Source organism: Dysidea avara, chromosome 7 (assembly GCF_963678975.1).
Source record: "Dysidea avara chromosome 7, odDysAvar1.4, whole genome shotgun sequence".
Lineage (NCBI taxonomy): Eukaryota > Metazoa > Porifera > Demospongiae > Dictyoceratida > Dysideidae > Dysidea > Dysidea avara.
Window position 1 is genome coordinate 11,701,651 of NC_089278.1, and position 24,945 is coordinate 11,726,595.

General features: G+C 39.6%; 1 protein-coding gene and 1 long non-coding RNA gene across 3 annotated transcripts in view; one reads left to right on the forward strand and one right to left on the reverse strand.

The window, feature by feature from the left end:
- The window catches only part of LOC136262281 (phosphatidylinositol phosphatase PTPRQ-like), a 90,717-nt gene that overhangs the window by 31,232 nt on the left and 34,540 nt on the right, over window positions 1–24,945 (forward strand). Inside the window, exons 23-27 of the mRNA XM_066056501.1 lie at window positions 7,838–8,173; window positions 9,293–9,628; window positions 13,247–13,582; window positions 18,687–19,022; window positions 20,734–21,069. Coding sequence (XP_065912573.1) covers window positions 7,838–8,173; window positions 9,293–9,628; window positions 13,247–13,582; window positions 18,687–19,022; window positions 20,734–21,069 — 1,680 coding nt within the window. The remainder of the gene's footprint in view (window positions 1–7,837; window positions 8,174–9,292; window positions 9,629–13,246; window positions 13,583–18,686; window positions 19,023–20,733; window positions 21,070–24,945) is intronic.
- Window positions 2,392–3,925, reverse strand: LOC136262284 (uncharacterized). 2 transcript variants are annotated; one of them, XR_010704164.1, is made up of 5 exons: window positions 3,545–3,925; window positions 3,218–3,337; window positions 2,972–3,167; window positions 2,869–2,927; window positions 2,392–2,543 (listed from the first exon to the last, which is right to left on the reverse strand). It is a non-coding gene; the product is annotated as an uncharacterized lncRNA (long non-coding RNA). The 2 variants fall into 2 exon arrangements; XR_010704163.1 differs by having other exon boundaries at window positions 2,392–2,653.

Below are 24,945 nucleotides of genomic sequence, written 5' to 3' on the forward strand. Positions count from 1 at the left end.
TACCAGCCTAATACAACTACAAGAGGCATGTTTCTCTGGTGTACAATGTAGTTCAGCCACAAAAGCATACTTTGTTACAGTATCTTGGCCTCAAGGGCAAGATACTGCAACAAAGTATCTTGCCAATGTATTACACTTAACAAAGTATCTTGCCAATGTATTCCTCGAGGGCACTATCACTCTTTTCAGCCAAACAAGGGTAAATTACACATGAGTTACCTTGCTAAGTTAGTTTATGTCTGGTTCTTAGTTGGTGAAATGTTAATTAGTATGAGTCATAGGTAAGTATGTATATCACACGAACCATGGTGTATTGCATTTATACACACTCGACCATTGGAAGTTTACCATTGATCCCAATGTTTCTCTGACCTCAGATTCAGGGTGTATATAAGTATATATATCACACCTGTGGTTGAGATCAAAAGCACCGCGCTGTGGTATTTATTCACGGCAGACTGTGGTATATATCTGATTTACCACACTTACCATATATGGTACATTCAACGAAATCGTCATCTAAACGGTAAACAAGTGTCTAATAACAAGTGCCTGAACCAACCAAGAATTATTCACCTGAGCAAGGAGAAAGATTTTTGATGATGCTCCTTCACTAATTGCAAGTAGATGGGCGTAGCACTGCTAAAGAGTCTAAAATGTCAAGGACTTCTACTGATTTCAATCTTGAACAGGTGCTATAAATTGCTATCTATAATCATTTCATCTACTGGGGTGTAGAATATAAGTTATAACACAATTACTTGGGATATGAATGCACTCACGCCCTGCTGGCGCTTTTACATATATTTCTGTCATATCCCTCGTAACTGTGTTATAACTATAAAAATACATATTGTGTATGTGCGCACGCATCGTTCTTATCCCTAAGTTATCTTATTAAAAGAGTGGCTGGTTACATATAGTAACTTGACAGCACTTCTATGTATTGTGCATGTTTTGTTAATGATTGAATGTTAACAAGGGATGGCTTCTGGTTTCTGGTTTTTAGAATTCAAAGTAGCACAACATCAACTTGTGTTTTGATGACCAATCGCAAACCATCATGATCCATCAAGACTCACAGTAGTGAGTCGCGCGGCCAAGAAACTACAAAGCGCACGCCACAATTAAAACGCGCGGCCACTACTGTGAGTTATTTATGTGTAGGGACGGTTTTGCAATATTAGCCCTGAATTGTGCAACCTTTCTCAATAGGTTTATACTGCGTTTTTGTGATTTAAAAAAGCTTGGTGTCATCGTTTTCTTGTCACAACCTCTTAACAAGCATATTTAGATATAATTCACTCAATTTCTCACCGTGTGTTTCAGCTATCGTCACATTATACCACTCAATACACTCGTGTTTCTACAGTCCATCTGGCACTAACATTATTTAGTACTGAATCGCCTCTACGCATATTTTCTCCGTTCAAACCTCCAATCCCTACAATAACTTTTAAAGACACGATGTGGACACAAGCCCTAATGTCTGACAAATAAGTTGTGAAAGCGTGCAGAGCCGTTAGTTACTTTAGGAAGGCGTTTTAAGCAGAAATCTTTTTGACTCCATTCAGTGCCATGCCTCGTGCGAGCGTTTATAATCAGCAGATGTCTTATAAACAAGGTGTGAAAACGTAGAGAACATACAGACACTAGGGAAGGTATAAGTCATAAGTTAAGACTCCATTTAGTGCCATGCACCATACAAGAACTACTGATTTTGCAAGTTGTGTGGAATGACCAAACCTCATGTACAGTCACAAACCACATTTCAGACAAAAAAAAGGTGTTGCTGTACAGTATGTACATAATGAAAGCCACGTCACAAGCCCCACCTTGATTAGTGCTTTATGGAAGAGTGAAACTGCCATGGACGTGTGAAACTGCCGTGACAGCTACAAACAGAAAATGAGGCGATTCTAATTGCAGATAAGATGACTGTGAAATCCATGAAATTTTTTGCCTTACAGTAGCTAAACGTATATAACAATGGTATTACAACATGTAACAAAAATTTAATAAACATCACATCAAATAGTTAACACCAAAAGTGGTGATGATGATGTAAGTGGCAAATGATAAGAGACCCGGTACTTAGTCGATCCATACACCTTGTCAACAATCCTGAAATTCACTTGATCTCTGTTCCCAAATTACACACCATGACCATATCTGATTGCTAACATGTAAACCAGATGGTCTGTAAAAACTGTTAGGCGGGCATTAACCTAAAATCTGGATACTATGAAAATACACAACATTTTAACTGACCTGGGCATTAGTTTGGTCCCATCATAACAGTATACCTTATCCTGGAAATTCAGAAAACATGAGATAATACAGTATTTCTTAGTACATAGACTGACCTGGAATTTTCACGACATGCACCCTTGATATCACTAGAGTTACATAGACTGAAGTACAGAAGAGAACACACAACTCCGCTGTTAACTGAAATTCTCAACACTCTGATCTTAGCTCCTGCCAGGTTCCAAGTTACATACCATGAACTACTAGTGGATAAACCGCTATGACCAGATAGCCTGCAAAATTGACAAGCGGGCATTAAATACAATGCACCTAAAATCTGGGTATAGTAGAACCTATCTTATCCAGGCAGTCTGGTACATACTACTGTCCATCTCAGAGATATCTGTAAGTAAGAAATGTATGCTACTAGTGACTACATGCTACTAAATACAAGTAATGTGATTGCTATCAGTGGTGTAGTTTAGTGGGCAGAAGGGGAATTCACTACAGAACAAACAAGCCACCAAATAGGTAAACAGCAACTTTTAAGCTCTCTCCTTTTGTTTCATTTAAACTTCATTCTGGATAATAGAAGTCTGGATAAGTAAGCAGACTCACCTGGAAATCCACAACGTCCTTGATGTCACTACAGTCCATGTACACTTGACAATTGAGAGCTACAAAAGGAACACTAATAAAATTCCTCTGTATGTAAACCGACCTGAATCTTTGATCTTAGTTCCCAAGTTATGTATGCACCATTACCACATTCAACTACTATTACTGCTAGTGGGTGATCCTGGAAATTCAGAAAACACCTGAGATAATAAACGACTACATTCCTTAGTATGTAGACTGTCCTGGAAATTCATAACACCCTTGATGTCACTACAGTCTATGTACTCTTGATTTTAGAACTACAAAAAGAACACACAAGATACTATAATTCCTCTTTATGTAAACTGACCTGCAATTTATGACTCAGTTTCTGCCTGGTTCCAAGTTATGTATGTACCATGACCACATCTAATTATTTTAACTGCTACTGCTAGTGGTGAACTGCATGCTATGACCAGAATCAGATTACCTGTAAAGACCAACAGGTGGGTATTTACACCTGAAATCTGTCACTTTTTGCCCAAATGATGCTGTTGGGGATTTACAAGTTGGCTGATTTTAACAGGTGATTCACAGAGACCTGATTAGACAGGTTTCACTATACATTAATTTAGGTTAGGCCAGTATGCAGTGTAAATGAGTACCTACAAACATTACACATGTTACATTTGCCTACTTCTTCCACCTGCAGCCAAAGTTCCCAGACTTCTGACGATGTAAGTGGCAAGTGGTACGAGTTGCCTTGTCGACAATCCCACCATGAGGATTTTGCTGCTCCTTAGAACTTTTCAGTGAATTTGCACTGCACACCTCTAAATAAACCTATCACATAAATGCGGTTACTCAGTGTGTGTGGCAATGTGACACTTTACTGACACGCCAACTTTATCTTTCTTCATTCCGTTCTTATCCTTCAAGCAGTGTGCGTCGCGTTACAATTAGTCTAAAGTACGTCTCACCACTGAAATACCAAAGAAATGCTTCTTATTAGTACTACGGCTTTACTCCTCTGTCTCGACTTGGACTGCCACTAAACATTCAATTTTAAACCACGCATCACGTGTTTCTGCTTGAGGTTGTGCCTATATCTAGGGGCATTAACTAGCTTTATCTTACAACTACTGTATTTTGCTGATACATCAGGGGCACCAGAGCAACGGTAAAAGTGGTAGCTAAGGTCCCTACTGATATAGAGGCCAGGATAGTTGCATTCACAAAGATTCCAACACTGATTGCAAGCATAGATAGTGGAGGGGGGCCAGGTCCCCCACAAAAGTGGGATACTGTTTGGAAAAAAGATCGAAATACTCTAATAGAACAGTAAGGAATGGATACTCTAATAGAGCAGTCACAGCATCCAGAGAAGCAGTGTAGCAAGCTACTTAGCTACGTATGTGTATAGTTATAAATAAGTAGATATAATTGGCGGAGAGCAGCTATTGTCAGCAGGCCGTGACCTTTTTTTTTGGTCTTCAACTTAAAGTTGGCCTGGCCCCCTCACTCTTTGGCCTGCTCCACCACCCCTGTTGCAAGCTCACCTTGATGTTTATCCTTTTCTCCTCAATTCTTAAAATATGGAACAGTTTACCAGTTACAGTTATTGAAGCAACAAATTTAGAAGATTTTAAGAAGAGAGTATTGAAATATTTTTGTATTAACCTAGCTGCTGTATATATTTTGTGTAATTGTTTGTATCTGTGGATATAGATACTCCACTTTGGGAGGTTCGCACAGTATTTGATATAAATATAAACATGCAATGACGATAAGGTGGCTTATTATTCTGCTGAATGGGCAAGGGAGTCTGCATGGGGGCATGTTCCCTCAGCAAAGTATAAGTACTGCAACTTTTAGTTTTAAGTTGATTGCTACATCAAGCTAGTTTGAAAGTTTGTTTAATTTCAGTGGTGATCAAGGCTATGGTCTCATACACTGGTTGCATATACTATACTCTGATGTCCTTTGGGTGTACAGTACTGTTTCCATCTCCCCAGGTCTTGATGATTGATCATGAGTCCTCTAATCCTCTCTCTGCTACTCTAATCCTGAAGCTGTGACCGCAATGTTACAAATGGTTATATGAAAATAATTTATTACTTAATTATTTAAGAACTCTCTATAGTAAAAATAAATATTATTTTAGGTATCATTCAAGTTGTGTATCCATGCAATCTATATTATTACATTTGTTTGTTCGATATATACATATGAGAAATGTGCATGAGGTAGCTCTATAGCTAAGTTTTATTGCTGAATTATCTGATGCCTTATTGCTTTACCTTCAGCCTCTACATCTTCTATAATGTGACCTAGAAAATCCACAAGCCTTCACTAATTGTGAATCCAGCAACACAAAATAAGAGCACCATGAACTATTTAGACACCCATGACTTGCTAATTATGCTAGCTTAATTTTGAGCATGCATAAGGTGCCTGAAGTATGATTAATTTACTACAGATGTGAGATACTGTATTGAATGTCACAATAAAGAAAAATCTACTCTAATAGAACAGTAAAAAGCTAGCTGTGTAGTAAATTTGAACTGTTTGATTAGGCACTTGACAGTTATACAAACATTTGAGCATAAGGTGTCTGAAGCATTTACCACATGCAGATATGAGATATTGTAAATACTATAGTAAAAGAATATCACATTCTAAAGATTGTTCTACTCTATAGAAAAGTCAGTATAGTCAAATTCATACTTCTGGTATAATAAAACAGTCAATAGCTATCCATGTCCATGCCTTTTATAACACTGTAAAAAAAAGATGAAAATAATCAACAGGTGCATCCCAAGATATTTTTTATTATACATTTTACTTGCTCATTTCCAAATATCAATTTGTACCAAGTTGCTGTTCCATCCGTGAGCCTATCACTGAAAAAATGAGTGATATCCACCCCAAAAACACCTTTGCTGTAAAAAAAGGCGCGTCCATGAAACTACAAGTACTTGTAAAACAGCTCAGTAATTGTAGAGAAAGACCTCATGAGAGTAAAAACAACTGGCAATTCAAAGAGCTGATATCTGGAGCGGCCAAGAATAAATCTTATCATACAACTAACTGCCATGCATTGGCTGTAAAATAGGTGCACCCGTCAAAGTGAAAGTAACTGGCAACTGAAACAGCTTATATCTGAAGCAGCAAAGAATGAATGTTGACATACAATCAATTGCAATTAACAAAAATTTAACATTGAACCTTTATCATTCAGCTGTGTTCTATATTCACTGTATATAGCTGCATCCTAAATTAATTTCTTTTAGCTCTAATTGGCTGGTAATTTGGCCACCTTTTTTGCTCTGTACACTATTATAAAAGGCGGCCAAATTACCAGCCAATTAGAACTAAAAGAAATTAATTTAGGATGCAGCTATATACAGTGAATATAGAACACACAGCTGAATGATGAAGGTTCAATGTTAATTTTTTTGTTAATTGCAATTGATTGTATGTCAACATTCATTCTTTGTTGCTTCAGATATCAGCTGTTTCAGTTGCCAGTTACTTTCACTTTGATGGGTACACCTATTTTACAGCCAATGGATGGCAGTTAGTTGTATGATAAGATTTATTCTTGGACGCTCCAGATATCAGCTCTTTGAAGTGCCAGTTGTTTTTACTCTCATGAGGTCTTTCTCTACAATTACTGAGCTGTTTTACAAGTACTTGTAGTTTCATGGACGAACCTTTTTTTACAGCAAAGGTGTTTTTGGGGTGTTATGACTACTGTATACAGTACCATATAGGGGGAAAGTTTCACGGTAGAAGGCAAACAAACTTATTCGTGTTGAAACTTTCGCGCTGGATAAAAGAATGGCGGCGCCCGCTCAAAACGCTTAGTCATGCGCATAAACAATGCGTATTAATTAGTTAATAAGTGGGCGTGGCTCATGACGAATATGATGCGAATATACACTGGCACCTGATGATCGATTAAAGTGGGCGTGGCTCTACATTGGGCATACACACAACTACACACATGGGTTAGTACATGCCTTCAGATTGCTGCAACCATAGATTAATATAGTACAAGTAGGGATTCGCAACAGTGACGTCATTTCCGTAGAAACTAATAGTTTTATGTACAGACAATCCTCGTTACAGGTTTGGTTATGCAAGGTTACGGGCTCAGAATCAGCCTCGCTTCACAAAGTATAACCTTCATACAAATCTTCAGTCATTGGGGACTTAGTTGATGCTTTAAAAATTCTCGTACCTTGTCACAATCCTTAGTAATAGCACCACAAAAATTATTGGTGCCACACCTAAGCAACCATAGTGAAGAAGTTCCGAGACAAACTCCACTGTGATTTGATAACACTCACTTAATCTAAATAGGAAACTGTCAAGGTAAACTTAAGAAGAAACAGTACAGTTAGTGAGATGTCACCACTCAAATTTCCTACCCATAACGAGGATTGTCCATAGTGACGTCACCATTGTGAATCCCTACTTGTAATATATTATCTATGTTGCAACACGCCTTGATAAATGGGTGTGGCTCCACATTGACCAAAGATTATGTATGACTAGCTACAGACAGTGATTCACAATCCGGGCGTAGCTCACAAAAGAAGCTGGTCTGTTGCAATACTTTCCCTGTTGTTAAGCAAATTAACTTACCTGACACGTCAGCCAATCCGGACATCACAGCTAGCAGTAGCATTCGCAGGGGAAACTTTCACTGTTTTTGACAGAACCGCAAAATCAGCTAAAGTTTAGCCCATCGAAACTTTCCCCCTATATGGTATATGCATAAAATGGCTTTTGTTTTTACAAGACTTGATTGCTGTAGACTGCATTTCAACACTTTGTGTGTGCGTGCGTGCGTGCGTGCGTGCGTGCGTGCGTGCGTGCGTGCGTGCGTGCGTGCGTGCGTGCGTGCGTGCGTGCGTGCGTGTGTGTGCATCCATATCAACTTGTTACACATTATGATATTATGTATTCTCATGCTACACAGCTCCAACTGAAACTCCACTAAATGTCAGTGTAACTGTTGAGACATCTCATAATATCACATTGTCATGGGACCGACCTTCACTAGAAGAACAAAATGGCATACTTACTATATACCATGTGATTATCATGGAAACCCAGATACTATATTTAGACAATGGAACAGTAATCACACCAATGGGAGAGAATTTCAACAGAACATATAATGTTTCAGAAGGACGTATACAGTTGGTTAACATGTTACATCCTAGCTACAACTACACTGTTAGAATAGCAGCAGCTACTTCAGCAGGAATAGGTCCCTTTAGTGACCCCATTACTGTGATGACATTGGAGGATGGTGAGTGTTATGTACTGCTGTTAGCAGAGAATAGCTACAGGTGTATGTATGCCACTATAAATTCTGCCAAATTGCCCAGTTATGATGGCTAATTTCAGAAATTTCCCTGGAGGCAAGCACACAGACACACACTCTAAGTGGTCAAATATTGTTGCTCATCATATATAATGTCTAACTACATAATGTCTAATCACTGGACTGGACTGGACTGGACTGGACTACAGATTACTTTTTTCTAAAACAAGTGTTGCAAATTCGACGTGTGCAGTTTTCTTCAAGCTCCATTTAGAATGTCACTCCTTTGACTAGCATGGTAGCCTGCTATATAGCCCTTATTTTTTTAAAATCGATCATTGCACCACTCAGATACGAAGGTGCGGCATTTAACCAAGTAAATACAGTATCATAACTTAAGGTAATTTGTATCGGTAGTTGTGCCTCATATTTTTCATCTAAACACTTGATACCTGAAGTATCGGAGTCAGTGTAACCTTACTAGTTTCTGAGAAGTACAGATAGGACTTGTTTTATCAAGAATCACTCGCAGCTTCTAACACATTATGCACGTAATCCTGACAGCACATTTACATTTGGCCTACTTCATTCCATGGACTGGATTTACAGACTGCACTCACATACTGGGCTTGAAATATAAAGCCATGGAAAATTCATTATTGAGCTACAACTGCTGGTACTGCTGCTTTATAAATAACAAAGTTCACGTGTGTACTGATCAATTAGAATATTCACAAAAGGTGTGCTAAACTAAGTGACTGAGCTATAGCAGTGTGGGCTGGACTCAGGACTGGGCTTGAAGCAAGGTTATTAACATATTATCTTGCTCTTGTAATGATGGAGACATCATTATGGAGCTAACATTACTAATACTGCTTTTCCTGGCATATCAATCACGAAGGTGGCTAGCATGTGTACTAATTTATTTATAAAACAATTATGCCATTGCATATGCCAAAAGATATGCATGCAGGAGTATTATTTTGTGTAATTTCTGTTAGAGCAAATAATGAACACTCATCTGCTGTTCTACTCAATACAATACCATGTGACTTCAATTGTCTGGTTGGTCTGTTATTTTGTTGATTTTATATACATACACAGCTCCAACTGAAACTCCACTAAATGTCAGTGTAACTGTTGAGACATCTCGTAATATCACATTGTCATGGGACCGACCTTCACTAGAAGAACAAAATGGCATACTTACTATATACCATGTGGTTATTATGGAAACCCAGATACTATATTTAGATGATGGAACAGTAATCTCACCAATGGGAGAGAATTTCAACAGAACATATGATGTTTCAGAAGGACGTATACAGTTGGTTGACATGTTACATCCTAGCTACAACTACACCGTTAGAATAGCAGCAGCTACTGCAGCAGGAATAGGTCCCTTTAGTGACCCCATTACTGTGATGACATTGGAGGATGGTGAGTGTTATGTACTGTTGTTAGCAGAGAATAGCTATGTATGCCACCATTAACCCTTCAAATCCGATAAGCCTATATTTAGGCTTTGATGCATGCCTCTATTCAAACTAAACTAACTTCGCAAGTATTAATGATAGAAAGACTCACCATTAATTCCATGATACAATGACACCAAGTATTGATGAAGTTGGTGGTTTTATTCTCTGTAGCTCAAAGTTTGTATGCTCATGTGGATGTGGACAGGACACACGGACCCACGGTTTTCTCAAACTAATTTCAGGAAACCAGCGCACTTCATTATTATGTACAACAGCTAGAACACTTTACTATAACTATAGCTGAACTGGTTTGTACTTTGATGACTTCTTTGTAGAATCCTGTATTCTAAGTAGAATCCTGTATTCTAAGTAGAATCCTGTATTCTAAGTTGTGACATTGCTAATATAATGTGTATAACATTGTTCCCAGCTACTTAAGGTAATTGGTATCTGTACTTGTGCCTGTAGATATTTCTCAGCTAAATACTTGGTACCTGAAGTATTGGAAACTGTTACTAAACTATTTATTTGAGTAGGATAACTCATACTCTGACAACACATTTGCATTTCAATGGTGGATCCAGCATGGGGAATTTGGCTCCCACCCTCACCCCTCTCTGCCATTCCTTTCAGGGGGAGGTATATCACTTTGATATGCCAGTATGACATATTGAATACTTTTAGTTTGAAAGGCTGACATATCTCCTCACATTACTGCAAATTCTCCTAAAACCAAACTCAAGCCGTCATCCAGCACCTTCGAACATAGCAAGTGGCTCTAAAAATAATTATCATTTGTATTTAAAAAGCAATTGCTAGCTTTTGTAACAGCTTTCAAGACTTCACAACCTTCTGCAAATGGCCTAAATTGTAAAATTTAGCAGTGAAACTGATTGTTTGCTGCTATGTGTAAGCATCAGTTATAACAGACTGTATAGCTTATCTACTGTATATACTAGCTGCTAAAAGTGGCTTCCCCTTTTTAATGGTGTGGATCTGAACTTGTTTGTGCCTCTTTGGATCCACCCCTGCATTTGGATCCCTTTTTGTCATGCCAAATTTTCGCTAAATTGATTACATGTATTGTAATGGCATTTTTTTACAAAATGTAAGTTACGTATGCACAAGTGTGTATTTGGCCTTGGCACCTTGCACACATCATCCTTGAGTCTCTAGAAAACTTGTAAGCAAAGTAGATAAAGAAAGGTAAGAACACTATACTAGCTTTTATCCCATCATCAGCATAGTGGCTCATCCATCATACAGCATGAATGATGCTCTTTTGTTACCAAGCACTTTTGCTGAGTTTATGTTTGATCAATGCATTAACCACATGTTTTACTAACTACCACATCACAGATTTCTATAATAACCTCATTAAGCCTTCAGACTTTAAAGGAGTAGGTTTCTATTTCATGCTCAAATTGGTAGTGTACACTTTCAAACACTGAGGGTACTGACCCTTTTGCTAAACAGAAAATAAAAGATATGTGTGAAGAATTATATGTAATAGTTGTAACACGAGCATGAGGGCATACATATCAGGCAAAGCCCGAATGGCCCGTGTTGCAGCTAATATGTAACACTTATTAGGCTGATAGCCTGTATAGGGCAATCAATCACCCAAGCCAATACGAGTGCAGCAACTGGATGCATTATATATGCATACCTAAAATTTTCAATTATGGGTCAGCAGCTAGTACGTTCTGGTTACGTCCGGCTATGATGAACGGACATATCCTAAGGATATCATGGAAAATTTCGGTTACGCGAGTTTAATCTTTTAATCAGTGCTATTGAATCGTTTATGGAAAAGTATGGAGTTTACTAAAGGCCTGGATAGGTCAGCTTGCTGGTAGAGTGGATACTCCATGTAGAGTGGTAGCTTTGTGATGGGGGCGTGTCCATATTCGAAAACGTGTGGAAACGAATCAGTGAATAAGCTTATAGCGCTAGTTCTCAACTTAGCCCAACGTTTTTCAACTCATAGGATGGCGAGGATAACAAAACGCTCTCCATCTGAGTGGTTTCATGGCAAAATCGAAGTCGTGCATCCTAATCACGTGAGTATTAATCAATCCCCACAATCGATTTCAGCGTCGACGTCTATATAATCACTGCCAGGTTGTAGCCCGGTCTACATTCCGTATGTAGCCCATAGCCCAGGCGGCTCCTTTGATCTGAGGTGTCAATGTGTTACATATTTGTTTAATGTATGATGTCATCTAAGTTCAATATTCCATACTGTGCTCAAGTGTGCTATATTTCCATCAAAATCTGCTTTATTTTCCTTTGTATACTACACTGAAACCTCTGCACTGTAACCTCTACTTATCCCAGATTATGGAGGTTTCACTGTAGTTAAAGCACCGCCGTGAGTGCAATGTGGAAAAAACAGTACGAAGGCATGGTAATACAGCACGGAGCGAAAAGTTACTGTATTCAGCTCAAGACCACGCTAGAGTGCTATTTTTTCATATCGCACAAGCGTGGCAGTGCTTTAACTGCTTTCTGGTCCTCTCTGCGTGAAGTGTTTGTTTTGTAGACTAGGGGTTTTCAACCATCAGACGATCGGTAAGTGTCCATATAGTACAAGTTTGGTCATAAAACAAACAGATGGTATCATTTTGGCTACTTCTGGCAATTTTAAAATTGGTAACGTACATGATCAACGGTGCAGTATTTTCCGTACGCAGTGTTGTATTTTTCCCTTCAGTGCTGTATGGAAATAATAGCACTCTTATTCATTTGTTCTTCACCTGTGCAAGTACTAATTTCAATAAAGCACACTTTGTGTGAATGTGACACAACCATAAATATGACCCATGAAGACACTGGAATGACCACACTAACAAATCTGTCAACAACATGCCATAGCAATTAACAACAAATTAATGGCTACGCACACAAATGTTTGTAATTCCACTACAATAGTTATACCATTCAGTCTTAAATTGTTCACTAAACTGTCCATCATTGTAAGTCCAGCAGCTTCTTGGTTAGATTCAGTAGCCGATTCATATTGATGCCTTCAACTTTGTCACATTGACGGTCACACTCACGAACAACAATTAGACAGCCGTACAAACTGTCCATTACTTGTGTACACCGTAGCTAGCCTTCTCCTCATCCTCCTGTCCCACTACTAATGGATCTGATGAATCACAAATCATGTATCAACTCAGCGTTAATGGCTACAAATTAACCTTCTGCTAATCACGAGTAAGTACTAGTTTTCTCACTGCCATTGTGGCATTCCAGGTCATAATATACATAACTTGATATGCCTTTACACTCAACTTGAGTCGTGCATTGTTTAAAATTAAATTAAACGGTTAACTTCTTGATTGCAACTCCGTTATACCAGTTAAAGCACCGCTTACACTCATGTACTACGGAAATATAGCACAAGGGTGTGGTTGAGAGACAAATATAGCACGAATATTGTATTCACTGCAGTGCTTTAGCTAGTATGTAATTTCTATTAGAGCACTTATCTGCTGTGCCACTCAATACATTGCCATGTGTCCTCAATTGTCTGGTTGGTCTGTTATTTTGTTGGTTTTATATACTTACACAGCTCCAACTGAAACTCCACTAAATGTCAGTGTAACAGTTGAGACATCTCGTAATATCACATTGTCATGGGACCGACCTTCACTGGAACAACAAAATGGCATACTTACTATATACCATGTGATTATCATGGAAACCCAGATACTATATTTAGATGATGGAACAGTAATCTCACCAATGGGAGAGAATTTCAACAGAACATATGATGTTTCAGAAGGACGTATACAGTTGGTTGACATGTTACATCCTAGCTACAACTACACCGTTAGAATAGCAGCAGCTACTGCAGCAGGAATAGGTCCCTTTAGTGACCCCATTACTGTGATGACATTGGAGGATGGTGAGTGTTATGTACTGTTGTTAGCAGAGAATAACTACGGGTGTATGAACGCCACTATTCAACAATGTAACTCTTTTGTTATATTTCTGATATCTAAATTTTTGCTGAGACCCTTGGGAAGTTTTATTGTTATGTGTAAAAATGTGTAATATCAAGACACACAGTAGGGTGTCATGTAGCCAAGAACACACTTAACCACTGAGCCACTGCTCTCACGGTTGTTCACCTCACTTAATTCCAGCAAAAGTTTATAATTTTATAGATCCACTAATGGAAAATCTATTCTTTGTGTGTTCTATTAGAATCCTCGAAAGTGTGTGCTCTATTGAGTATTACAAAAGATGAGGAGGTTAACTGGCTGATCATAGAATTGATACAGTGGAGTGTCACGGAGATTGAGGGCAAAAGGGGTGGCAGGCTGGTCAACATCACTTGCGCAGAGCAATAAAGTAGGCGCGGAACAATAAGCGTACACGAGGCAGAAGTGCAAACTTGTTCTTTCAACAAGACAGCACAATAGAAGAGTGATAACAGCAAGAGGACAACACTAGCGTGTGGGACAGTCAGTCTGCCACAGCAGATAACCAGGAACTGTTGGGGGGGGGCAGAGAACTATTGAGACCAGCCTATTGAAGGCCTCACAAGTAGGGCTGCAATGATTATTGGTATTAAGTATTGGATACTTTAATGAGCGTATATCCGAATATTCATTAGTACTGTGTACTAATCGTCTGGCCACTAATTGTTTTTAATTTGTGTCAGTTTTTACAGGATGTAGGGCTTCCAAATGAACATGGTAAGTAATGACAGTCCAAGACTTTAGCTACTGTGCTTGTATTACAATTACAAAAGACTACAACACATATATGCTGTCACTGTGTACTTTATTACACTGTGTACACGAAAAATGTTTACAAACCGATAGAAAACATTTAGAGATGTACGGGAGGAAGGTTTTTGTTTTAAAAAATAAGGCATTTTGTGGGAGCAGACTGCTTCTCTTAGCTGTGGAAAAAACTCTTATAGCAGGTACTGCAGTTGCTGGAATGCAAAGATAATCTTGGCCATTTGCAACAATAGAGGGAAATTATGGCCATTTCTAGTAGTCCTGGGCGGTATTCCAGTTTCCTAGACGATTCAGTTTCTAGGACACGTATTTTCGATACAACTACAAGTACTAGTAAATATTAGAAGTTAGGTAAGTCACTTGTGTTGAATTATTTTCATAATAACAAAAACATAACAATTGTCAGTTACTGTGCTACTGCTGGACTGGTGTCTAATGTACTTACTAGTTACAACTTCAGTATCTTATAAGTTTTTCGATAAGGAAACAGGCATATTAACCTTATCTGGTTTTAAACAACTTCTCTTGGGAGTTGCAATGTTTCCAGAGGTACTGAACAACCTTTCTGATGCTGCACTGCTTGCACATATGTAAAGGTACTTCTTGGCTAATTGTACTAATATCGGGTAACTGTTGTACTGAGACCTCCACCAGTCCAGTGGGTCTGATTCTGAATCAACTACTGGTAAAGATAGATATGCGTCTATTTCAGCTTTTACCCTATCCTGAGGAGTTTTGGGCAACATTGCTTCCTCATTTTTCTTCAAAATACTACCCAATGTCTTTTTCTTAGCAGGCGGTGGTCCTGTATTGTCAATGTCAAAGTAGTTGGGTTCACACTATCATCATTCTGAGCAAAAGTAGTGCTTCAATTGCTACTCTCTCTCTAGTGAGAGCTACTAGATCTTCTGTGAAATCATCTGAGGAGCCATCTAATGGATTTGTTTTGGGTATGTAGTCCGTTTTTTTTTAAAACTTTAATCTTGGATCAAGGAATGATGCCACTTACAGTAGCTCTTGAAGTTCATTCCTGTCATACTTATCTTGCAGGTAAGTCTTGACTTTTCTTTTTATGTCTGCTGTTAATGTTGTGTCTTCACTGTTTTCAGATAATTCATTGTCCTCCATGTGCTTCAAAATAGGACTCAAAGCTGAAAAGATAACATTTTTCTCCAGAAAATGTCAGTAAAATCGGCCAAGGGAGACAAAACTTTGTCTATGGCTTCCAGAACCTCTAAATCTTGTCACGTGGGGACAAGATGTGCTGCTTTTCTGTCTGCTGACAGTGCCTGCCATAGGGCTGTTTCTTGTTCAAGTACACGAGCAATCATTTTTTGTAATGACCCCCACCATTTTGGGCAATCAATGACTAGTGAATGATTTGGAATACCTAGGTCTGTTTGTGCCTTTGTTAGATATCTTTTTTTTATTCCAATAATGGGAAAATGTGTAATCAGTTTCCTTATCAAGCCTAATGCTCTGGCAACACGATGATCATCTTTAATTGCATTAGTAATAGCAAGGTATAAATTGTGGCCAAAGCAGGGAATATGTAGCCAATTTAACAGGTGACAAGCTCGTACCAAATTACTACCATTATCAGTAGTAATACAAATCTGCTTCTCCTCAGACAGACCCCATCCATCCATTCATTGACTCAGCAAGATTCTCACCATTATGGTCAGCAGGCATAAATAATGTCTGCAGACACTTGCTCTGAAGTCTCCAGTCCTCACTAATAAAGTGAAAGGTAGGGCTGCATATTGACACTTGACTGGTACTGCAGAAATTACTTGCACCTTGTAGCATAGAAGTGACAGAAGCCTGACTGCTGTTGCACAGTGATGGCATTGTTTCTTGAGAAATGTATTTACACAAGGGAAGCTGGTACCTTGGATCAAAAGGCTCTAACATCTTGGAACCAGGTTTTTCAACAATAGCCATAGGAAGTATGTCTTTTGCGATACACATCTTGTCACGATGTTCGTTAACTTCTGCCACTTCTTGTTTTTCCTGTTGTTCTTTTAGCTTTGGCTGAATGCATGCACCATCGTTGGTTGGTCTTTGCTTCCTGAAGGCTCCGTGGTCTTCTTGGTGGTGCCAGACTTCCATAGCTGATCTGTCAGCAATTTCTGGACTCTCTGGTGTGAATCTTGACAAAATCTCCTCTGTGACTTTCACTTAACTGCACGAAGATCATCTGGTTTAGAAACAAGGTCCTTGTTTAACAAACCATCTATCACTGGGTACATCAATAACACCGAAACTATCTCCACTTCACATAATACAGTAGTGGCAACTTGCAAAACTTTTGGGTCTGTGACCAATTTTTCTAATAGTTTCCACTGATCTTCTTTCAAGTAAGTGTTTGTACTGCCCTTGTGTCCCTTGAGTGTTTGTACTGCCCTTGTGTCCTTTGGTCGTCATGTTAAAGAGCATAAAATTGCCCAGCGTTGCTCCAACAATCTTTCATACAGAAGTTCCACCTGGTTGCAACATCCTGAGTAAGATGATGTTCAGTTGCTTTTGCTTCTCCTTCAAGGCTGTCATGGTTAGTAGACTGTGCTTGAAATGACCTACCAATTTCTGTGCAATGGATGCCAACCTGCTCATTACACTGCTAATGTCTAGCCCATTGTTTAAGACTAATTTGCAGTGTGAGCAAAACAAGGAACATCACATCAACCAAGCTTCTCGATGGCAACATTCATGTTGCTCGCATTGTCACAAACAATTGTACTAGTTCTGTTCTCATCAATCTTCCACACTTTTACTACAGTGCAAAGTGCCTCTGCTATGTTTTTTCCCTGTATGCCTTTCTTTCATCTCTAAGTTACTTTTTGGTTCCCATTTGCTGTTGATGTAGTGAGCCATTGCTATTAAATAACTTTCAACTGACCAGTTGGTCCATAAATCAATGGTAAGAGCTATGTAGACTTCTGGCAATGCCATTATATCCAGTATACTTTCCTTCAACAACGAATACAACCTGTGGCATGTAGTAGTCAGATATGGACGTGGTGGAGGCTTGTATCCAGGTTCCATTACTGCAGTAGCTGCTACCATTTACACTCAAAATAGGTCGCATATCCCTCACAACAAATTCAGCTATAAGTGTACACTGTAGTTATCTTGTTTGATCGAGGAGGGGTCAGGCAACAAGAATTTGCTGACAACCTGGTTAGTAGAAGCCCCCACCTCAAAGAGTCCTCCCTGTAGCTGTATATGGCTCAGGGATGATGTGTCCATGTGTTGAAGGAGTATGGGATGAAGGCAGTAGATGTGAAAAGGTCGAATGACACATGATGGTGCCGGAAGCCACAATTACTTTTTGACTAAATTGGCATGTGCTTGACAAGGTGTGCCAGGCACAGGGAACATCAAAGATCATGCCAGGCTAATGTGCCAGCAGTCTATGGAATCCCAGAAGCAAAGAGAGAGAAAAGCTTGGGTGAACCAGAGATACCATGAACTGTCTTAAGAATTCACCAGTTAGGAGAACCAGTAAAGGGGTCCAAAAGTTACAACAGACCTAAAGTATAAAAATGAGTAAATACACTTACTTTCACGACAGTGAACCATGAATGATTAGTGGTCACTTACACAGAAACATGCTAATCACCTCTGTACTTGCAGAGCAGACGAGTAATCCAGGGGCTTCTCCAACAGCATAAGGTAATGCCAGGTTAGTTGTTTCGTGGTCGTACTCTCGCCCATCTAGTAAATCGAAATTAAATAGCAGTTCACTGTCTCATAGCACAGTACCCATCTGTTAAGCAATGCTTGCAGGTCAGAACTATGTTTTACAAATCTAATCAGGTGGCGTATCACTCCCAGTTTGGCTCCATAAAGGATTCTGGCATTGGTACAGGTGCACTGTGATGAGGATGCAGTCACAGTTATAAGCACAGGATAGAAAAACCAGCCAGCTATGCTGCCTAATTTCATTTGTGGCATTGAGGAAAATGATGAACAGGCAACAGGATAATCTTCATGTCACAGGTAGATAATAACCTCATTAAACCTCCAGACTTCAAAGGAAATTATTCATAGATTTCTATTTCACACACAAATTGATAGGTATACACTTTTGAAGACTGAGGGTACTGATCCTTTGTACTAAACAGAAAATAAAAGATATGTTTGTAGGAGTGTACATTGTGTAATTTCTGTTATATATGAACACTTGTCTGCTGCAATACATTCCATGCGACTTCACTTGTCTGGTTGGTCTGTTATTTTGTTGTTTTTATACAGCTCCAACTGAAACTCCACTAAATGTCAGTGTAACTGTTGAGACATCTCGTAATATCACATTGTCATGGGACCGACCTTCACTGGAACAACAAAATGGCATACTTACTATATACCATGTGATAATCATGGAAACCCAGATACTATATTTAGACAATGGAACAGTGATCACACCAATGGGAGAAAATTTCAACAGAACATATGATGTTTCAGAAGGACGTATACAGTTAGTTGACATGTTACATCCTAGCTACAACTACACCGTTAGAATAGCAGCAGCTACTGCAGCAGGAATAGGTCCCTTTAGTGACCCCATTACTGTGATGACATTGGAGGATGGTGAGTGTTATGTACTGTTGTTAGCAGAGAATAGCTACAGTTGTATGTATGCCATTATTTACTTTATGACTAATGAATAGGACCCTTAAACCCATGTAATCCAGAAAACTGGATCTAATATGCATGTCTTTGACAAAACACTGTAACTTCCTATCGCTACGCATTCCAATTTATGCTATTCTACTTATGATGTAATGAGGATTAAGATGGTACTTAGGGCTTTACCCTAATGCTAAACTCTTAAGCCAAACTTGCCGTGTAAGCAGCCTTCTGGCAAAGAAACACTCAAACCTTTTACATATTCTGATGGTAGTTGCTCCTATCAACTTGAAACAAACATTGTTCGCTTCTCCATTAAATTCTTTGTCAGGCCATATATAACTCAGGTGATTAAACCCACAATCGATACTAAATACTTGGTAAGAAGATCAATTTGTGGAATCACGCGCCGCCATTCTTCAACGTTTCATAACAAGTAAGTCTTTGTAGTTACAGTGTTCATTTAAACTTCTCCAAGTAACCCAGTGAACGGACTTTCAACCAATGTTTAGTTTTAGGCTGTAGAAGTCAAGTTACCCCCATGTAAAATCCCCATTTAAAGCTGCCACGTATGCTTGTAATGTATAAATACGCATTCCCAAAAAGTTCTATGCGTGTTTAAGGGTTACGTATTTGGAAAATTTTACTGTTATCAAATAGTACAGTAGTACTGTTTTGTAGCCCCCCCACCCCCACCCCGAAAAACCAAGCAGTCTGCTAAACATGCTGCATCTAAAAGTCATCAGGTAGTATCAAGTAGCAGCTAAGCTGGGCTTATAAAATGAATTCAATGGGTCACACCCCTTACACGATCAGAACATGCCACCGTACTTCTATTGATTAGTGCTAAGGCCACATCTCTCAACGATCTAGCTCCATAGAAAACAAGGTATTGTACCACACACCCCAGCTTAAACTACTGCGTACGTACCTGAGTAGTAAAATAAAGATATTCTAATACAGCAGTCACAGCAACAAGTGTATAGTAGATGTAGCAATACACTAGCAAAAAAAAATTGACAAACTGGCACAATAAAAAATTAATTTAGCGTTCCACCAATGAAAAGTAGTGACAGAAGAAATGATGGTAGGTGTGAAGGAAAATTCTCACTTGGCATTGTTAATAGTTTTGTGGGCAACCCTTGTGCACATTATCTGCAGGTCTCTAGAAAACCTCTGAGCAAAGTAGATGAACAAATGGCGAGAGTAAAAGACAATTGTACTTATAACCTAACTACTTAGTGGCAGCATTGCATTAACATTCTCATCCGTCATATGGCATGAATGAAGCTCATCTTGTACCAGAAAAAGCAAGCAGCAAAGCTATTTTAGTTTTTATTTTGCTGCATTTTGTTTGATCAATACAGTAAACAACCACCATAAGTTAGTAACTAGTTGGTGACCACATCACACACAGGTTTCTATCCTATATAATAAACTCCTTTAAAAGAAAAAATTCATAGATTTCTATTTCACGCTCAAATTGGTAGGTATACACTTTCAAACACTGAGAGGGTACTGACCATTTTTGCTACGCAGAAAATAAGATATTTGTATAGGATTGTATACTGTGTAATTTCTGTTAGAGGTAATAATAAACACTTGCCACTCAATACATTACCATGTGTCTTCAATTGTCTGGTTGGTCTGTTATTTTGTTGTTTTTATACAGCTCCAACTGAAACTCCACTAAATGTCAATGTAACTGTTGAGACATCTCGTAATATCACATTGTCATGGGACCGACCTTCACTGGAACAACAAAATGGCATACTTACTATATACCATGTGATTATCATGGAAACCCAGATACTATATTTAGACAATGGAACAGTAATCTCACCAATGGGAGAAAATTTCAACAGAACATATGATGTTTCAGAAGGACGTATACAGTTGGTTGACATGTTACATCCTAGCTACAACTACACTGTTAGAATAGCAGCAGCTACTGCAGCAGGAATAGGTCCCTTTAGTGACCCCATTACTGTGATGACATTGGAGGATGGTGAGTGTAACAGTAGTTGTTAACTGTACACTATTTATAGGCACTTATTGTATGTTGTTGTAATTGTGCACTTGTACGCATGCGTGTCGAATATTATTAGAGTCGGGCTGGTGCATTAATTGGAGTCATAGTGAACCGCGTGGTGCTTGCTACGGGATGGGTAATCAAGTGCAACGCCGGGTCCAGGGCAACATGAGTGAGAGTACATGTGTTACTTTTTACTGACAAACATGTGTTACCACAGCTGTTTGTGAATAACCACCATGTGTGTGAGTAGAAGAATATCACATATTTAATGCAATGTTGAAAGACGTTGCTTGTACTATGCTCGAATTCTAATAAGAAAATGCAACACATATCCCTTTTGGGCAACTCAAGAACGTGCCCTCGAATGAGCTCATGCAATCAATCAGCTACAAATTGTGTGTATTCATAGTTACTAACTCACAGTGATGAAGGATATCTACTTCTTCTAATGCACACGTTGTAACGTTATGCCAGTATCCGACACGGCGTGTTCAGTGATTCTATCTGTCATCACGTGCACCTACTTTACAATACCATTATATGTTACATCTTCCCTCTTTCCAGGGAACACGCACACACACACACACACACACACACACACACACACACACACACACACACACACACACACACACACACACACAAAAAGCATGCAAAAATCAAACAGTAAATCACACATACAAATAACAGCAAGAAGTCCAGTTTAGCTTGATGGCACATAGTCCTCTAGCCACCATGGTTTCCTAGTCACTCGACTTGACCTCCTCGGAGCTGAAATTACCTCTGGTCTTGGGAGTTGATCGTGTATTGTCTGTACTTGGTGTTACGTTTTCTGATTCTGTTTGGTCTTCGGAATGGTTTACGTTTTCCTCGGCATCTTCATTTTCAGGTGTAGCCTGTTCTGGTATTATGGGATCATCATCTACCTGTTCATTGGTTAGGATCAGGTGCCGCCGATTGCGTCGGTAACAAGCAGCTCCTACTTGCACTTCATAGCTGCGTGGCCCTACCAATCCTCTACAAATGCCTACACTCCAGGTTGATTTTCCAGGCAGTTTGATTTGCACACTCTTGCCGCTAGGTATAGGTCTTTGCTCCTTTACATGACAATCATAATAGGTTTGCTGTCATTTTCGTTGCCTTTCTTGTGCTTCTGCATCCTTGTCTGTGGAGTATGCAGGCTGGAGTCTGGATGTAGCTATAGGTAGTAGAGTCTTACACCACCTTCCCAAAAAACGCTGGGCTGGGCTGGTGCCAATCCCTTCTGATGGTGTATTCCGTCAGTCCAATAAAGCTTGAAATTCTGATTGGCCGGATTCTTGACAGTTTGAGAATAGGCGCTTGATAGTCTTAACCGCATTTTCTACTTTCCTATTGGATTGTGGGTAATATGGTGAAGATGTTGTATGTACGAAGCCCCACACTCTTGCAAAGGAGGAAAACTCTTGTGATGCGAACTGGGGTCCATTATCTGTAATCACTGTATCTGGTACACCGTATCTTGCATACATAATTTTCAAGGCCTTAGTGACTGCTCCCGTGTTTGTTTTCGATATGTTTTCTACTTCGATGTAGTTACTGTAATAGTTGCACACTTACAGTAGCGAACGGCCCCTCATCTCACAGATATCTACTCCTATTTTTGACCATGGTCTGTCAGAAACATCATGTTGTATTAGTGGTTCTTTACCTTGTGCTGGACGGTGAGTCAGACACACATCACACTTTGAAATGTACTCACATAATTCTGTACTCATTCGTGGCCAAAACATGCTATCCCTAGCTCTCCTTATACACCCTTCCATCCCAATGTGGGTAGCATGAGCTGTAGCCATCATCTCCTTGCGCAATGCTGCAGGGATGACTACCAGACTTCCTTTGAATACCAGCTCATCTTGGGTAACTAGCCCGTCACGGAAGTCAAAATATAGATGCAAACAGTCACTCAAAGTTCCTTTATTTGAAGGCCACCCACTCCTTATGGTGTGTCGAAGTTGCTGTAATACTGGGTCATCTCTTGATGCATATTTTACTTGCTGAAGACATTCTGCAGTCAATGACAAAGAAAGCGTGTGGTCCGTACTCTCTAAGCTATGAACAAACTTGGAACAGTTTGTATCCTGTAGGTAGGCACTGCTCAATGTATCTGTCACATACATGTGTTTCCCTTGTTTGTATGTCAGCTTAATGTTGTATCTCTGTAGTTTAAGGAGCATTCTTTGCAACCGGCTTGGTGCTTGATATAATGGTTTTTGCATAATTAGGACTAATGGCTTGTGGTCCGTTTCTACTAGCACTCTCTCTTCCATATATAAAAGCATCATAATGTTGACAGGCAAAGATGATGGCTAAAAGTTCTTTTTCTATCTGAGCATAGTGAGTCTCAGTTGATATTAATGCACGCAAGGAATATGCTACTGGCTGTCCATTCTGTAACAATGCTGCACCCAGGCCAGTCTGAGAGGCATCACATTGGATAGTGACCTCATCACAAAGTGAATAGTTATGCAATACGGGTGTGTTTGTGACCATTTGCTTTAGGGTGTCTAGAGCCTTCTGCTGAGGCTGCTCCCGGGTCCAGACAGTTTCTTTCTGTGTTAGGTCCCTTAAGGGCTTTGTGACATCTGACAAGTGGGGGAGAAACTTACTTAAGTACTGAGCGAAACCCAGTAGACACTGAACGCCTGCCACATCTGTTGGCGTAGGCATCTCCAACACTGCTTTGACTTTCCGTGAGTCTACGCATAGCCCATCTTTGGTAGCTAAATGGCCAATAAATGGAACCTTGTCTTGCTTGCTTGTACCTTGTCTGGATTTAACTTGACATTATGTTGTTCACATCTAAATAACAGCCCTCTTAAGTTCTTGTCATGATCTATAGCCGCTTCTTCCATAGTTTCTCCAAAGCCGATGACCACAAAATCATCTGCCACTACTTCAACACCCTTCAGTCCTTCAATCAACTAATGCATCTTCCTTTGGAACACTTCTGGTGCTGACAATATTCCAAATGGCATTCTTAGCCACCGGTACCAACCAAAAGGGGTGTGAAATGTGGTGAGGAGTGAAGACGGATCATCAAGTTTAACATGCCAGAAGCCTGACCGCACATCCAGCTCAGTAAACACTTTTGCCTTGTCAAGCCGTGTTGCTATGTCCTCGATCGTAGGTAACTGGTAGTGCTCCTTCTGTATATAGCGATTGAGGTCCCTTGGGTCTAGTAAAATTCTCAATGTACCATTCTTCTTTGGCACTACTACCATTGAATTAATCCATGGTGTAGGCTCGGTCACTGGTGAAATAATCTGCTGCTTCACCAGATCTTCCAATGTGCCTTGTAGACGTTCTCTCAGTGCAGCAGGTACTCTTCTTGGACTATGTTGGATGGGGGTTGCATCGGGACTGAGTGGTATGTGGTAATGTCCTTCCAACATCCCTACTTCTTGTGAAAATACCATTGGGTGAAGCTTAAGAAGCTGTTCCTTAGAGGTGTATGGTGTGATCTCTAATGCAAAAACTGCTGCACCTTTTGTGTCTGGCCTGTTCATGTCATCGTTGTCAAGATAGGTGATTATTTTCATTCCCAAGCACGCCTTTTTTCCTAATAGAGGTCAAATTGCATCGCTGTCTATTAGCTTGCAGTTCAGTTTGCAATGGTAGTCCCCTCGCCAGACCCTTAGTAGGGTAGTACCTGCAACTGGTATTGAGTGGCCGCCGTATGCTGTTATTGCTGTCTGTGCTGGTATAACATGTGATAGGGTAAAATCTCCTGTTGCTTTCTTGTATACTGCAAGCGGAATCACATTACATTGTGCACCTGTATCGGCCTGAAATCGAATATAGTTACCA